Raw genomic sequence first — 16337 nt, 5'->3', positions numbered from 1 at the left:
TGGTGGCGGAGAAGAGTGGCTGCACCCTCAGGACACAGAGAATCATCCTTCGGTAGACGAAATCGGAACCTGTCAGGCATTACTTATTAGAGTAGGGCGAACGCCCGCCAGTTCTCTGCTTGGCCTCGGTGGGTTCGGCAGGCTAAGGAAACCCCTCATATACTTCGGCGCCGAACCAGGTAAGGGGGTCACGTCTAACTTCAACGAGCAAGGAATTGCTCTCTCTCCTCTTCGGTGCTTGCGCTTGCCGTCGACTACTTATTTCTCTTCTCCAAAGTCGGACAGTGAAAGGGCCATATTCTAGTTAGGAGGGTTGGCTCGAGCGCCGTCGACCGTGACCATGACTGTGCCAACGCTGGGTGGCCCTTCCTTTGCGGACAGGCAGGACTACGACGATGCCTCTCGCGGCTTCATCGCAGCTTTGAGCCCGTGCATCATCACAGCCCAGGACGGCCGCGTCGTGTGGAACAATGACCAGTATAGGTTTCTCGAGGAGGAATGTCCGCCGACCGCCGAACCCCGGCTATGGCGACAAGGCCAGTTATGCCTGAAGCAAGGCCTTTTCAGGGTGACCGACGGTATCTACCAGGTCCGAGGCTTTGATATTTCCAACCTGACTCTCGTGGAAGGGGAAAAGGGCGTGATAGCTATCGACCCCTTGGTGTCCTGCGAGTGTGCTTCGGCGGCACTGGCATTCTACCGGGAGCACCGTGGCCCCCGTCCGATTACTGGCTTGGTCTTCTCTCATTCGCATGCAGACCACTTTGGCGGAGCGCAGGGGATCTTGGACTCGGCAACGACCGAAGGACTCGCCGCGACGACCGCGAGTCCCTCTCATATCCCTATCATTGCTCCCGAGGGCTTTCTCGAGGAAGCTATCAGCGAGAATGTGTACGTCGGCCCGGGCATGATGCGTCGGGCAGGGTACATGTATGGCAGGCATCTTGAGCCCGGACCGGAGGGCTTCATCGGGTGTGGTTTGGGAATCGCTGGATCCTGGGGTACACGCTCGTTGATCCCGCCCAACGTCTCCATTACCCGCACCGGAGAGGAACTTGTCGTCGACGGTGTGAGGATCATCTTCCAGCTCGTCCCAGAAACAGAGGCACCATCCGAGATGAACTTTTATTTCCCGGATTGTCGGGCCCTGCTGATTGCAGAGTGTGCCACCCACTGTATGCACAACATCATCACGCTCCGCGGAGCCCTGGTTCGTGACTCCAAAGCGTGGTCGGCTTATCTGGACGAGACGATGGTTCTGTATTGCCAGGACGTCGATGTTCTTCTCGCCAGCCACCACTGGCCAACCTGGGGCCGGAGCAATGTCATCACTCTCATATCGGAGCAAAGGGACTTCTACGCGTACCTGCACGACCAGACCATCCGCATGATGAACGATGGTCTGACGGGGATCGAGATTGCAGAAAAACTGACGCTCCCGCCCCGGCTGCAGCAGGCATGGCATCTACAAGGATACTATGGTTCCATCAGCCACAACGTCAAGGGGATTTACCAGCGCTACCTCGGCTGGTTTGACGGTAATCCAGCCCATCTCTGGCAACATCCGCCGGCCGAAGAAGGCCAACGATACATCAGGTGCATGGGCGGCGCCGATGAGGTGGTCGCCACGGCCCGGATCTTTGCACAAGAGGGTGATCTCAGATTTTCGGCCACTCTGTTGAGCCATGTCATTGCCGCCGAGCCTGAACATGCAGAGGCCCGGGCGGCCCTTGCTTCGGTATACAAGCGGCTGGCATACGCCACCGAGAACGCGACGTGGCGCAATTTCTACCTGACCGGCGCGCAGGACATGGAACAGGGCGCCCGCCCGGAGCGCGCCATAGAGTATTTCATCCCTACGCTGCCGGTCGATCAATGGTTGACTAGTCTGGCGGTGCTCATAGACGGGCCAAGGGCAGGACAAGAGTCGGCTCCCATTATCATCGAGATATGCGTGCCCAGCGAACAACAACGTTGGAGGCTGACGCTGAGCAATGGCGCGCTCACTCACCGGCGCCAACCAACGGAACACAAGACCTTCGTGGGCGATCCTGCTGGCCTCACCATGACATTGGACAAGGAAGACCTGCTGCGAATGCTCAACGGGCGGGTCGAAGAGGTGCTCCAGGACGGAAAGAAATGGACTGGTGACTTGCACCTGTTTGTAAAGCTGTTGGCTCTGACATCAACGACGCAACGATCGTCTACGGTCGCCAGTGTTCCGACCCACGGAGCTGAAAGCAACGGTCTCGGCAGCTACGGCGCCGAAGTCCATGGTGTTGGAAGTAAGTTGTAATGTTATCACCGCGCCCGACGTTGATGTTCGAGGCTAGTTCCATGGGGAGGACACTGGGACAATTCATTCGTCAGTCCTGACCCTGCCTGACTTTCTCGAAGATCGGTTGCAACAGGATGTATCTTCCGCCATAGTTCTTTCATGGATGCCAGATTTCGAAATCGCTGGCAGGTTATCTGTAGAGCTTAGAAGGGTTACGAGATCTTTCGTGTATTGGAGACACACGGAAGAACCATTGAACATTCCAACCATCTCTCCCAACTCCTCCAGCATTCACCTGAGAATAGTTCGTGCCGCAACGAAAGAAGCTCTGTTCGTTGTAACTTGGGTATGACACTCGGAGCCAGGTTACCTCTATGCCAGCTAGCCTACGGTGGTTGAACTAGCTATCTCTGACGCTAACTTGACCGCCCATCACGGCTGAACGAGGCTGAATAAAAAATGAGGTAGGCTACTTGATGCTCCATTCAAAACAACGAGATTTGCTATTGAGAAGCGCTAGGCTCTAACATTACTATCCTCACTCTGACCTTGTGGCACTATACTGCTCCCAAACCCCTTCGTCCACGACCATCTCATGCTTTCCCATGATTCCCGCTCCGGTGGTAAGCATCTCGTTAATCGCCACGGCGTCCTCAAGCCTCCACAACTTGCTGACAATGGGAGCCAGGCTGTTGGATCGTACCAACCGCAGAAGCTCGTTTTCAAAGTCGTTCTTGAAGACTGCCCTCTGGCCTTTCCAGTAGTGGTTTGTGACGCTGAAGAAGCTTGTCCTGTCGGGTCGGTCGGCACAGTACTTGAGAGGGTCGAAAACCTTTGCTTCCAAGCCGGTTCCATCGGATTTGATGTTGCCCAGAAATCCGATGGCGATCATCCTTCCGGTCCCTTCCTTGGTGGCGGAGAGGAATGCATCCATACTGGTGGGAGATCCAATCATTTCGTAGGCGATGTCGACCCCACGGCCGCCATTGACCGCCTTGACCGCGCCGGGAAGTTGTTCGGGTGGGATGTTTCTGTCAACAGGGCGCACCCCCAGCGACTCCAGAAATGCGAATTTCCCCGGCGAGGCAGTTCCAATGATCGTCGTCACGTTGGGATAGAGGAGCCGTATAAGCTGGACGACGGCGGTCCCAACACCGCCGGCCACGGATCCGACCAGCACAGACTCCGTCTTCTCGTCGACAGGAAAGGCGCTCTTCTTCAACATCCCATACGCCGTCATGTAGTTCAGCGGAAGGGCTGCGGCAGCGACCAAGTCGTCGTCCTTTCTCAACTTGAGCATCTCATCCAGGGGCACGATCGTGTGCGTGCCATATCCTCCGACGACGCAGAGCGAGGCAACAACGTCGCCAACTTCAAAGCCATGTCGATCCTCTGTGCCACGACCGAATTCCTCGATCACTCCCACGATCTCGAATCCCGGGGTAAACCCCGGGCGCGCCGCCAGTGGGTTGCGGGTGTAACCGCCGGCGCGCATGTTGTTGTCGGCTCCAGAAATGCCACAGATCAATATTCGGACCCGTGCTGTCGATGGAGTAGGGACCGGGAGAGAGCTGAATTGTTCCCACTTGAGCACGGAGGGGCCACCGAACTCAGAAACGATCCAGTGGCCTGGCCTCGAGACCTTGGAGCTGCTGGACGTCGCCATAATGGAGCGTCTCTGGTGAGCCTTTGGGATTCAATGAAATGGTCAAAGATTTGAGAGATGATTTAGACAAAAGTCTTAGTCTGCAACAGGGAGTCTTGAAAACTGTAGGGGGCCAGAGAAGCGAGGAGGCTCGTGGAATGAAAACATGGTCTATATATATTCAGCCCCTCGACACAACCCTTTGGATATCTTCACTCTGCCCTCCAATATCTCGGATCATGGATGTTGTGGTTGGAACCGTCCAAGCTTCCCAATTTGGTGTATGCTGTACCCTTTCAGGCTGTTGCGGACGTTGCTTAGATATTCCCGCAAGAGACCGATGTCGAGCGCTTGACCCCGGGCACGTGATGGTGCCAGAATCTCCTCATTCGGACGTATGTAGACACACCGTAGATTTCTGACAAATCCGTTGGGCGACGCGCGGGCGTGCAGACGCCAACGAGGATGATTCTGAGCGATTACCAAGGCGTTTGTGTGGTAAGCGTTGTCTGGAAGGGATGTGCAGAGAATACCACCTTCGAGTGTTGACGCGTTCGTCAGCCAGCATCCCATTATACTCAGCGGCGAATCTTGACCTCCCCAAAGTCCATTTTCGTTCTCAGATTTGAGCAAGGAGTGTCCCTAAGGGTACTTTTCCGACCCCACTGCTAACCTAGAGTAGGTTACCTTTGATTGACTGACTAATTAACATAGACTGCTACGAGATTCACAAAACGACGTAACTACTCTTATTACAGTGCTCTATTTAGAGACCTTTTGGTCAGAGGCCTGTCCGGTTTAGGTGAGGTGATCGACATCCCCGCGGAGTGAAACACCCTATATGGTGATATACATAACGAGTACTTCGACTTTATCTGCGTTATCCTTATTATATTCATGGTTCCTTCGCATGCCTGCTGTTCTTCTTGACGCGACAGAACAATTGTCCTGTATTGGCAGATGGGTCGGACATCACGTACCTCAGCAATCAAATACAATCCCTCCAACATCCGCGGATGGCTCTGGTTTCGTCGAAAGTACCAGGGAGAAATCATCAGCATCCATGTCGTCTTCTTCCTCTTCCCCAAGCCCGTACTCCCCAGTTTCAACAAACTGCGGCCCACGCTCTCGAATGGGCGGCCCGCCTCGGAGCCGCTCAACCATACTTGGACTTTCGCACCGCCAATACTCGACAGCAAATACTCGCTCTCCCTCGATGGTTCCCTTTACCTTAGACCCGGCCTCGTGGCGCCTTTCGACTGCAACTTCTCCGACTTTGGAGCCAGCCAGCGGAGCAAGCGCTGGTGCCGCAGCGGCCACTTCGGCAGGCACCTCGAGCGCCGCTGACACTCCCTTGATCTTTTTCGACTCGGCGTTTGTCTCAATGGTAGCATCCTGGCCAATCAAAATGCCCGTGATCATCCACGCACGGCTGGTTTTGGCCCGCTTCATCAGCTGTTGCACCTGGGCCCGAATGGTATCAGCATCGATCAAGGCGTCGAAGGCCTCTCGCGCCTGCTTCATGCGCAGGCGGATGATCTTGACCGAGTCAATGGTGGTATCCCCGTTGCTGGACGCCTCGTGCCTGACGGCAACTTGGATGGCCTTGCGAACGACTGCCGTGATTTTCGTGGACGAAAGCCTCTGCACGAAGAGTTCTCCGTTAGATGCGATTAACTCGTCGTCGATGAAGCGCTCGACAACGCCGGACGGGTCTTCGGGAGCATAGCCACCTATCATTGGGTCCGACCGGTCGAGAACGAACCGCCCCAGGAGATGGGGAATGGTGCTGGGGCCTGGTGTCTTCAAAGGGTCAAGAAGCAGGAATGACATTTTGCAGGAGAATTCGAATGTGTTGACTCGTAACGTTGGAGAGAGGAATGGTGCAGCCGCCATATTTGCTCAGTAACCAAGACCATCTCGTTATTATGATCTGACAGATTCGTTAAGGCGCCGACTGCCAAATGACCTGACTTGCGATGCGATAGGTTCCAAAGTTGGAAAGTGCAATTAGTGGGCGAACTAGGAGGCCAAGTGCACGTATTTTCAGAGCACTGAAGCGGTGGTGTGAACCACAGCCCATCATCACACCATACAGCTGAGGTGCGATTGCACAACCAAACACTGCGCCTCGCACCACTTCAACTTACAAGCAGTCCAAACTCGCCGTCATTGTGAACAATATGCTTGCCCTGTCTTTCCTCGTTCTCTCTGACTGGAAATCATGACGGACTGTTCGCCTCCAGGAGTCTGGCGTCTCAGACAATTAGGAGAAGGCTCTCCACGTCGGTGGCGGATCGAACTCTGCCCGCCTCCTACACTCGGCTTGGCCAACAAGGAATTTGAAGTCTGCGACCCTTTTGAATCCACCTCTCAGGAACAGCTTTTGCGATGGTACTTTGAAGAATACAGCAACGAACCATTTGCCAGGACTCGCGCGCGGGATGCAGAAGCTCTCCTGGAACGCTACCGTTCTTCTCTCTTCGAGCAGCTTGGCTTTTCCAAGTTCAAAAGCCCACTCTCCGACGACGACGGGCATGAAGACGAGGACATATTGCTGAGTATTTTGCTTACCCCCGATCAGAACGGAATCGACCGAATCAACTGGGAAATCTTGGAGCAGCCCACGGCGGGAATTCCTCGCATCCGAGTCCAAAGAGAGCTTGTTGTACCAGACAATGGGCGACAGAGCAAGACCGTCCCATCAGTTCCGGGATCGGTCTTTCACATCTTGGTGGTCACAGCAAGGTCTCATGCGAACGCCGATGTCCCCCCGCGTCTGACGGCTCTCCCCTTGGTGGAGGCTCTCTCAGGCGTCCGACCCGGCCGTGTTGTGGTTGAGCTGGTGAGGCCGGCTACATTTGGCGAGCTGAGGAGGAGACTGACTGCCGGAACGGCCCGCGGTGGCTTTGGTCTCGTGCATCTGGACATGCACGGGAACGTCAGTTCGGAGAATGGGTAAGCAAGCAGCAATCCAAATGGCACAAACAATTTACAACATCTGTTCGTTCCAGCTAACCCGGGCCGCCACAGAGCCACCCTCGACTTTGTCGATCAGGCGCTGTCTCATCGTGAACGCCATTCAGCTGATGAAGTCGCTGAGCTGCTCTCGCAGAATGGTGTGAAATGGGCCGTTCTATGCGCCTGCCGGACGGCCATGCCGGGCAATACCGGTGACATGGGGAGCAGCAACCTCGCATTGGTCTTCCTGCGTCACGGCATCCGCGGTGTCCTTGCCATGAGATACGAGCTCAAAGCGGCGGCTGCCCCTATTATCACCAAAACATTCTACCGTGCCTTGTGCATCGAGGGCAAGTCGTTCATTGAATCCGCGGGTGCGGCCCGCGAAGCCCTCATGCAAAACCGCCGACGAAGAGCCAAGTATGCCGAAGCCGTCGAGATACAGGATTACTGCGTGCCGGCGACATACTGCTTGTCCGAGGGACACTCCGGCCCGGTCTCTCTTCTCCCGGAGTCACATCTCTCAGCGCCAACAGTGACTGCACCGGTGTTGTTTGGCCGAGACAGTGACGTGGAGCGGTTAGAGGTGATGCTGGTCAAGCCCGACCGAGCCATGTTTGTCATCTTGAAGGGAACCGTTGGGATCGGCAAGACACAGATGCTTCGACATCTGAAGTGGTGGTGGTCGCGTTCGGGGCTGTTTGATTGCGTCGTCTACGTCAACACACGCCTAGTCGAAGGGGGGAGCACGGCATCAGAATCTTGTGCAGTAGGTCTTGCGGCACTTGTCGAGGGCATTGCTTGGGTCTTGGGAGCAGAAGGTGTTTTAGTTCCCACAAAATGCCCTGTCGAAAACCTCAACGCCTTGGGCGAATGGATCGAAACGACAGGGCGGCAGTCAGCTGTCCTGCTGCTCGACGGGATCGACGAACTTTACCGTATGGGGTGCAAAACGACTGACACTCAAGAAAAGTGGCATGAGTTTCTCCGGGCGGCTCAGAACCTGAGCGGGAAGGTTACGATTGTCATGGCCATGACGAAGACTGATTACCTTGTCCCCAAAGAGCTGAACACTTGCGTCTTCCCGCTGCAAGCCGCGATGCTCCCTTCTGCCGCAGCGGACCTGATACTTCACTACTCTGGCACACGGCTCGACCTATCCGAAGCGGGGAATGAGCCGGAAAGAGACCTGAAGAATGCACTCTCGGCGCTGTCTTGTAATCCCACCGCCATCCAGTGCCACAAAAATGACCTCGCGAAGCCGTTCTGCGGCCTGGGAAAGATCCTAGACTGGAGCGACCGAAATTCTGATACACGGATATCACCCTACCTTTGGGAATCCGCTCGAGCAGACATGATTATATGGAGAGTAATCCACGGTATGTCCGGCCAGGGGCAGGTCTTGGACATCTTTGGATTGCTGCTCCTTGGGTTTTTCACCTGCGTAATTCCCGAGGTCGAGTCTTTGGAGCCGCTCATCGTAGATTTTGACGAATTTCGAAACTCCGAGGAGTTCGAGGAATACTTCGAGCAATTCGAAAAAGTCGAGCAATTCGAGGAACTCTTCGAGATCTCCGAGATGCTTGTGGGAAATGTCCGACACTGCGGCATCCCCCTCGAGCTCTGGGATTTCATGCACCACAGGCGTCCCACCCAGAGCAATAGTCTTGCAACAGCAATCTCGAACGCCCTGGATCTTTTGAGAGCCGCGGGGCTTGTCGATATCGAGATAGGTCCAGTTATGGGTGGTCAGCGGTACCACGTCATCAACCCCTGCGCGACGCAATCCCTACGAGACAGCTTAACGTTCCTGGTTCCTCCCTACCCTCTTTTTGTCATGCTTGAGATATTCAAGAGCTATCAAGCGGGCCGGTCGGACAAGATGTTGTGGCTCACCAAAGATATGTCGGTGCGTGCAGGGCTGCGGGAGTACGCTCCGCTTGTGCTAACGGAGAGATTCACCCTCCTCTCAGTGATATTGCACTATCTGAACGACCAGCTTAGCCCTGATCCCGTTTCTTGGAGCCAGATCCCAATCGAAACGTTGAGAGTCGTTTGGCCATCCAGCATGGGTGACGACCGTCTGTGTCCCGAGCTACTCGGTTCCACAATGCTAAAGTGGATTCGCAAGTTCAAAGACTCCGAGTTCAGCGAAGCCCAGATCGAGTGGCCCGACTGTCAGAACAAGCTGTGGCTCCTCAATTGGGCGGTGGACTACACGATACGGTACAATCATCCGAGCGATCTCGCTTTCGTGTTGCCGCTGCGCGAAGCGGTTCGGAAGCGGCAAGCACAGTCTCGGCTCGAACACGGCGTCAAAAACTCTGCATGGCCGGAACGCAAGGCGCTCTGGACGAACTTCGGCCTGGCAGTCGCCGCGGGCGACGCCGCTCGCATGGCTGCGGTGTCCCAAGCCATCATGCAGGATAGGCTTTTGTCCGACGATGACTGGGGTTGGTTGGGCCGAGTGGTGGACGTAAACACTGCAGCGCTAGAGGCGATACCCTTCCGGCCTGACATCTCCAAGGCTCCAAACTTAGAGACCGTTCTGGAAGGCCTGAGTCTCGCGCGGGAGCGCACAGCCTCAACATCGACAAATCCAGAGCAAGAATGGGCCATCTCCAGCACCCTCCGGCAGAATGTGGCCATGGTGGAATCCATTGATAGACAGAGTCAGACGGCAGAGCAGTACATCAAGTTGTATTGCGCGACGGCTCTCAGGGACAAGTTCCTGGACGGTCTTCTGACAAGTCTGCCGCCAGGCTACATCGCGCGTGGGTCCCGCTTCATTGATTACCTTGGCAGAGGCGACCTGTCCCGGGCAAAACAAACAGCGTACAAAGCCTTCGAGGAGGCTGTCGAAGAGCAGCAGGCGCATATCGCCGCGACGTGGCGGGGGGTATGTGAAGAAATGGAGCGTTTGGATGCCGAGGAGGAGAGCCACGAGGGACTACGCCAGGTGATTCTGGAGTACCTAAACCGTACCCCGGGGACAGAGCTTTCGCGCGCCGTTGTTACGGAGGACTATGCGGCTGCATACGAGCTCGTAGAGGCAACACTGGCCGTGGCTGAGATGACGAAGCCAAGAGGAGAGGAAGTACGAATGCTGAGAGAGACTGCCAAGGTCTTGGATCAAGGCAGGGCGAACGGGGGAAAAGAGAAGGCTAAGTGGTGGGATGTGCTGTTTCGGCTGTTCCGGATTGGGAGGGATGTCAAGGTCTCTGCCGAGAAAGGGGAGCCTAGTTGACGAACTATGATCAGGGAGGTACGGTTCCAGAATGTGACGTTGGAAATTCAAGGAGGAAGTGATAATCACACCTGCCAATGGAATGGCAGACAAATGGCTCGGCTTGCGTTGTTCGTTTCTGCATTGATATCCAGCAGAATAGGCAAAAGTCACACACGGTGGAGAGACAAGGAGTACTCAGCCTTGTCCAATCTCTAGTTAGGAAAACCATTCAAAAGACTCGTATTTATTCCGGCGACTGTATTCTGAACAACACGGACGCGCAGAATTGATAGAGGACCAAGTACATTACTCGATCGCCGAACTGACCCCCAGACCGCATGCAAGTGCCAAAGGGAGTGCCTCCGATCTACCCAATCGTCCCCGCTGCCTCAAACACGCGACATCATCTTTCCCAACAAAGTGGCGCCGTAAGCTGTATCTGGCTTGACTTTCCAACTGGGGATCATTCTCTCTTCCGAGCCAGATACGCCAGTTCCTCTCACAACGGACGTCAAAATAAGAATGACAACCGCCATGACCTCGGCCGGTACCGTTGCCACCTTTGCGCCGGCAATTTGCAGCACGATACTGACTCCGAGATATGCTGCACACCAAATCATCCCCCCATACCATGCGCAACTCCTCGTCAAGATCAGGTCCCACTGGCAGATCAACTTCACAATATCAAGAGGGACACGGCAGCTCCCTTGAACCGGCGTGAAGGTGGTTCCTTGGAGGTATCCAAACTTCAATTCTGCCTGCCGGCACTTGCCCTCCTCGGCACCATCTAGGGGGAGCGCGTCGAAGCGCTCTTCGACCCACGTTGGTGTCTCCTTATCCCTCTTGATCCTGACTCGAGGATTTCCTCCCAGCATCAGCAGACCAATGGCGCCAAAAGCCCACGACGCTATCGAGCAAAGCTGGATGAGATAGGGAGCGGCGTTGCCGAAGATATTGTGTACCCAAAGCGCATAGAATGCCGAAATGATGAATCCAACCACGAAGACATTGGCCACCATCAGAAATCGAAGGAGTCTTCGGAAGATGACGCCCAGCTGATCGTTGAGTTGGAATTCCTCTGTGAGGACACACTCCCAGCGCTCGAGGTGCTTTTGTTTGATCAGGGCAATGGCCACCAACATCACGCTGAGCAATTGCATTCGAGCTTGATCAGCGATATTGTAAGTCTTGCCGTCGGGGGGCTTTAATATCTCACACATGAAAGCTTGTCCGCCTCGGCTGCCGTCCGTCAGTTTCGACGGTCGATCCATTGAGAATGTACGGTCGCCGTCGATCCTGAGAGCTCGCCATTCTCTCGGTTCCGGCATTTTCTTGCGGTCAAATAGGATGTCGGAGAGCCATCGAGGGGGCACATGGGGCTTTGCGGCCACGGAAACTTGCGTGGGAGAATCGAACCGGTCGGAATCCCAGACTTCAAGCCGATTCCGAATGCTGCAAGCGAAATAGGAGTACATGACATTTTTGCTACAGTCGACGCCGAACGAATGGGCCCACCTGTCATTGCCCCATTGCACTGCCCGTTGCATGATCTGCCATCCGCCGCGAGGCTGGAGACCGATGAGGAAGCATCCCCACGGAGAAGCATTCCACCACTGCGGCTCGAGATTGGACAGCCCGGCGTCGCTGACCAGCATGGCAATCAGGTCGACCGAGGCGACATTCAGGCCGCCTTTCCACACGTGGCTGTCGTAGGCGCCAGAGCGACGACGGAGCCCGGCATGGTTCCTTTGGATGATCGCAAGCGCGTCAGGAACCAGTGTCGCTGTGCCTATGACTATATTAGAATTGGCTCCATATAATTATATCCACCTCCAGTAAAGTCATACGTTGTACAGGGGGCATGGCTATTGGCTTCAGAAGTAAAATGGCCGGCAAGTCCAAAGTTCATACGCTTTGAAGAGTTAGCGAAACGGAACACCCAGGGGAGTCGAGGAGATATTTCGAGGTCTATTTATCCACAAATCGCTCCAGCCCATTTGGGGCATTCGGATCATATCGCAGCCTGATGATCAGGCTGTACGAGGAGTGTTCAGTGATCATGAGGACGGGAATCATCCCATTCCATCCAAGTTTGCATGAATCATGGCCTCTGTGACACAGTCACCGAGTGTTGGCGGTGCTGGTCTTCATACTAGGTCTGGGCAAAGGCTCACGAAGCGAGATGTGCACCGTGGTATGATTCATCCACCTTACTGCCATGTTTTAAGGCACAGAGAATCACCACAAGAAATGAACAGAAACAGCACTCGAACGATATTTCGCGTAAAGGGAAAATCTGGGGCCGGCCGTGGACCCCCCTTTCGCGGAGTGTGGGCTGGACGCTGGAGGCGAACTCATGGCCAAATCCGTGCTGCCTGCAAGCCCAGACGAGCTTGGTGCGCGGGACAAGCCGTCAAGGTTCGGGCCTAGTTCAGATCAAGAAGCGAAAAGCACCCACGGGCTGAATTCAGTGGCCTCAATTGCAAAAGCCTTCTTCTGCCACAGCAACCGCTCTGGCCAAAACTGATCGATCACCTGCTTGTCGCATTGCAACACTCGATGAGACTGACGCTGGGATGGCCGCTCAGATGGACTCCCTGCCCACCTTCGGCTCGCCGGTGCTTCGTATTGTCTGCACCTCCGACACACACAATGATGACTGCCGGGAAAGCGTGCCGCACGGCGATATATTCGTGCATGCTGGAGACATGACTGACAACGGCACATTGGAGGAGTTTCAAAAGGCATATGACTGGATCGCGTCCCTCCCGCACCCTGTGAAAATCATAGTTGCTGGTAAGGCTCCCGCACGTGGAGCGTGAATGTCTTCCACGCATGTTGATCACGGAAAAAACACAGGCAACCATGACCTCGGCCTCGACCAGAACCATACTGCGTTCTCCCGAGATGTCTTGGATCTGTTTACATCGGAAAACGCACGGGCTGCAGGCATCCAGTATCTAGATCGAGAAGTCCGAACCGTAGGCTACTGCGTTGTCCCGGACCAGAAGCACGTCCCGATCCGGGTTTACGGCAACCCGACGCAGCCCGACTTTCTCAACATGCCGTATGCATTCACCTATCCCCCTTTTCCATCACCAGCGTCAATCGAGGCATGGAACTCCTCGCCCGACCGTGGCCGTGCCGTCAACTTGTGGGTGATGCACTCTCCGCCCAAGGACAGATTGGACGCTATCAACATACCTGGGCTGAGTGGATGTGCTGCGGAGTTGGGCAAGATTGCTGGCGCACGCCCGATGCTATGCGTGTTTGGACATTATCATTTCAGCTGGGGGGTAGAACGCGTGAGATGGAACGACGAGAATGGCGTGGCGGAAGCAGAGCTTTTCGCCATGTCCAAGGAGCGGCGCCAGGCGAGCGGCGATCGCGAACGGCATGAGGAACATACCGTCTTTGATTTTTCGGGCCAAGGCGTCCTCGCCCCGTTGGACGAGGGGGAAGAAACAGTCTTTGTGAATGCTGCGTGGATGACCATGAAGAAAAGGGCGGTCACGGACAGGAATCCTCCTTTCCAGATATTGCTCGATTTTGCGAGTGTGGCTCGTGTTGCATACGAGCCGCGTATAAGCGACGCCAGCTAGTGTCAAACACGCTGTTGGCTGCCTTTCTGAATCCCGTAATGCATGATTGATCCAAAAGAACTGGCCATGACGAACAGGCACAACAAAGCCACAAAAGGCAACGGCCACCAGCTGATGGTGTCAGGCTGTTGCATGGACGAGGAGTGCCAGGAAGGGACTCAGCTGCAGAACTCACACTGTGGTAAGATCAGGTGATAGTCCATGACCAGATCGAGATCCGCGACTCAGGTGCTCCAGCCTCATTGCAGACATTCGTGTTGTAGCAAGGCAAAAGCAGAGTAGCGCAACGCCCAAAAGAAGTGCGACGAGTGATGAGGCAAATCTGGGCTCCAGTCGACATTCGCAAATGGGCCATTCATCAGTCCTGCCACCTCCATTTCCTCGCACACCACATTCCTGCGGTTACCGAGGTAATCAAACCATCATCATGAAAGGGAGAAAAAATCTCTCCCCGAATTGATTTCAAAGTATCCTCCTTAACCCCGTGTCTGGTCCTATGGCGTTAGACATGGGTGAACGTGTTCTGATCGTGTAGAAGCTTAGGACGGTCCGAGTGCTCTCAGTCGCGCCAGCGTCTGGTCCTTCGGCCGCTCAAAAATCCATCCACTGTGTAATCACGAGGGCTCGAGTCTGTGGAGTGAGACTTGTGCGCAGCCTGACTACCTAGGTGGCTAGAACGATTTCTTCCTTCCAGCTTGTTCCTCTTTTTCTTCGACATCACAGTGTCATCCGATCTCATCAGTTTTGACACGAGCCGTAGGATTTCGAAAGGGATGGCAGGCACTGAAATTGAGTAGGCGACTGAGAGCAAAGATTGAAGCAAAGAATGTCCATCAGTACAAAAACGATCAAGGCTTTTCGGCAAGGGCGGTCTTGACTGGTCCCTCGGCATACAAAATCTAGTAATCTCGGTTTTGTCTGGGGTGGACGCAGTTCGGCTCGGGGCGTAGTTCGGAGGTGCGTACCTGCCTTCCTGAGGTAGCCTAAAGACCAGTGGGCAGGGTTACGGGAATAGATTTCATAGATGGATGACCAGTCAGATCCCAAGCCCGTTTATTTCAGCCTCGTTAAAAATCTTTCTAAACTCACCAGGGGAGGCTAGGACGGCTGGTCGTGACACTATGACTTGCCTTGTCTCCTTATCTGCGGCAGCGGTATTTTCAGCCTTTGAGATCTTTAACTTAACGTTTATGTTTGTACCTAAAGAAAACGAGCCCATCGGAGTGGAGAATTCTATGTAGTACAACGAACAAAGCTTTGCGCATAAGATGGTGGCCGTCATGCAGGCCGTGCCCAGTTCTGTCCTATTTTTCTCCCCTCCACATCTTCACCAGATTCTCAAAGAGCGTCCTCCGCTTAGCGATAATGTCATTGAAGATCTCCGCTGATCCGACCGCTCCGATCACAATCTGGTCACTTCCCGAAGCGAGTCCCTCGAAGGCGGCCTCTATAAACTTGTCGACCGGCATGCCCATGGAGCGTCCCCTTTCAGCACCCAAGTAGTCATGAAGTTCAGCTTCCAGCTATTAGTCACTATGTCAAGAACAGTAAGAAAAGACCTACTTTGAACGGGAGGTGGAGATATCTCGATGACCCTGACTGACGAGTTCCGTAGTTGGTCGCGGAGACAGAGAACAAAGGCATTCAATGCTGCCTTTGACGCGGAGTAAGCAGGTAGCGGACCAGCAGGAACGATGGCTAGGTTTGAACCGGTGCTATCACTGTTAATGCCCGTGATCCACCACTCGGACGACATACTCACAATACCAGGCTGGTCTCCGTTTCCTTGTTCATCAAGAAAGGTAGGAACTTGATGGCAAGATCCACAAAAGATGAGAAATTCGCTGCCACCTCTGAGTGAAAAGCTGCAAGATCGACCTTTTCCGGTTGGCTCAGGTCGATCATGCTCTGAACTCCCGCATTTAGAAAGACGCAATCCAAATCTGGGTAGGTTTCTGTAGCTTCTCGCACAAACTCGTCCATCTTTTCCCGTTCTAAGATGTCGAATCTGATGGCGCCGGCCTTGTCTTTGCCGTGCTTCTCGACGAAGGCATCAAGTCGTTGCTGTCGGCGCCCGACGGCGATAACCTTGGTACCTTGTTTAATGAGATGATCTGCCATTGCAGCCCCAATTCCGGCCGTCGCTCCGACAATGAGCACTCGCTTATAGGCAAAGGCCATGGTAGATTTGATCCGAGCCTTGTGAAATGGCTTCTGATGAAAAGATAGAGGAACCAAGTATGGTTTCCGAGATACCTGTCAGGAGTGGAAGGATCCGAACTCCCTTCGATTCAAGAAGGAATTCATCAGGTATATATGGGTCAAGCGGTCGTCCCTTAGCCAAAGATTTTGGACAATGGCATTATCGAGGCGTCGGAACCTTACCGAAAGCCATGAAGCATTCAAGGAAGTCCATTGCCCCAAAAGGCTGGTGTTCTGCTGCAAGCCGGGGATAGAAGCACTCCACAGTCTAATTCAGCGCGTGACGTGGGCTCAGGAATGGTAGACAGAGGATTCAAAGGGTCCTGCTATTCCTCATTTGAGATACTGTTGCGTTCGACCCGTTCGATGGCTCGAATCACCCAGACAGCAGGTTAACGAAGGTGACAACGGAGACAAGGC

The 16337-nt window shown here is 54.5% G+C and overlaps 6 protein-coding genes across 6 annotated transcripts; 2 read left to right on the top strand and 4 right to left on the bottom strand.

Annotated features, from left to right (window-relative positions):
• Positions 1–340: 340 nt before the first annotated feature.
• PV07_03420 (uncharacterized protein) lies at positions 341–2337 on the top strand (the record flags this gene model as incomplete). Its single annotated transcript, XM_016390141.1, has 1 exon — positions 341–2337. One exon carries the CDS (start codon positions 341–343, stop codon positions 2294–2296), a length of 1956 nt encoding a protein of 651 aa, XP_016252043.1. The 3' UTR covers positions 2297–2337.
• Positions 2338–2801: 464 nt separating this feature from the next.
• On the bottom strand, positions 2802–4074 carry PV07_03419 (uncharacterized protein). Its single transcript, XM_016390140.1, has one exon. The coding sequence runs from the start codon at positions 3942–3944 to the stop codon at positions 2817–2819; it is 1128 nt and encodes a 375-aa protein (XP_016252042.1). The 5' UTR covers positions 3945–4074; the 3' UTR covers positions 2802–2816.
• A 584-nt stretch (positions 4075–4658) lies between these two features.
• Positions 4659–5911, bottom strand: PV07_03418 (uncharacterized protein). The gene has a single exon (XM_016390139.1). It carries the CDS (start codon positions 5817–5819, stop codon positions 4905–4907), a length of 915 nt encoding a protein of 304 aa, XP_016252041.1. The 5' UTR covers positions 5820–5911; the 3' UTR covers positions 4659–4904.
• Positions 5912–6074: 163 nt separating this feature from the next.
• PV07_03417 (uncharacterized protein) lies at positions 6075–10367 on the top strand. Its single transcript, XM_016390138.1, has 2 exons — positions 6075–6881; positions 6957–10367. The coding sequence occupies exons 1-2, from the start codon at positions 6148–6150 to the stop codon at positions 10129–10131; spliced, it is 3909 nt and encodes a 1302-aa protein (XP_016252040.1). The 5' UTR covers positions 6075–6147; the 3' UTR covers positions 10132–10367.
• Positions 10368–10502: 135 nt separating this feature from the next.
• PV07_03416 (uncharacterized protein) lies at positions 10503–11976 on the bottom strand (the record flags this gene model as incomplete). The annotated part of the gene is made up of 2 exons (XM_016390137.1): positions 10503–11902; positions 11961–11976. 2 exons carry the CDS (start codon positions 11974–11976, stop codon positions 10503–10505), a joined length of 1416 nt encoding a protein of 471 aa, XP_016252039.1.
• A 2998-nt stretch (positions 11977–14974) lies between these two features.
• Positions 14975–16115, bottom strand: PV07_03415 (uncharacterized protein). Its single transcript, XM_016390136.1, has 3 exons — positions 15478–16115; positions 15279–15430; positions 14975–15231 (listed from the first exon to the last, which is right to left on the bottom strand). Exons 1-3 carry the CDS (start codon positions 15894–15896, stop codon positions 15020–15022), a joined length of 783 nt encoding a protein of 260 aa, XP_016252038.1. The 5' UTR covers positions 15897–16115; the 3' UTR covers positions 14975–15019.
• Positions 16116–16337: the final 222 nt, after the last annotated feature.

Source organism: Cladophialophora immunda, assembly GCF_000835495.1.
Source record: "Cladophialophora immunda strain CBS 83496 unplaced genomic scaffold supercont1.2, whole genome shotgun sequence".
Lineage (NCBI taxonomy): Eukaryota > Fungi > Ascomycota > Eurotiomycetes > Chaetothyriales > Herpotrichiellaceae > Cladophialophora > Cladophialophora immunda.
This window is presented reverse-complemented; position numbering and strand designations above follow the sequence as displayed.

Coding starts and splice junctions, on each gene's coding strand:
- PV07_03418 (XM_016390139.1), bottom strand. CDS start 5,819: ATGGCGGCTGCACCATTCCTCTCTCCAACGTTACGAGTCAACACATTC.
- PV07_03415 (XM_016390136.1), bottom strand. CDS start 15,896: ATGGCCTTTGCCTATAAGCGAGTGCTCATTGTCGGAGCGACGGCCGGA. Junction 15,431..15,477: donor ACGGAGACCAGCCTGGTATT/GTGAGTATGTCG, acceptor TAACAGTGATAG/CACCGGTTCAAACCTAGCCA. Junction 15,232..15,278: donor ATCTCCACCTCCCGTTCAAA/GTAGGTCTTTTC, acceptor AATAGCTGGAAG/CTGAACTTCATGACTACTTG.
- PV07_03419 (XM_016390140.1), bottom strand. CDS start 3,944: ATGGCGACGTCCAGCAGCTCCAAGGTCTCGAGGCCAGGCCACTGGATC.
- PV07_03417 (XM_016390138.1), top strand. CDS start 6,148: ATGACGGACTGTTCGCCTCCAGGAGTCTGGCGTCTCAGACAATTAGGA. Junction 6,882..6,956: donor AACGTCAGTTCGGAGAATGG/GTAAGCAAGCAG, acceptor GGGCCGCCACAG/AGCCACCCTCGACTTTGTCG.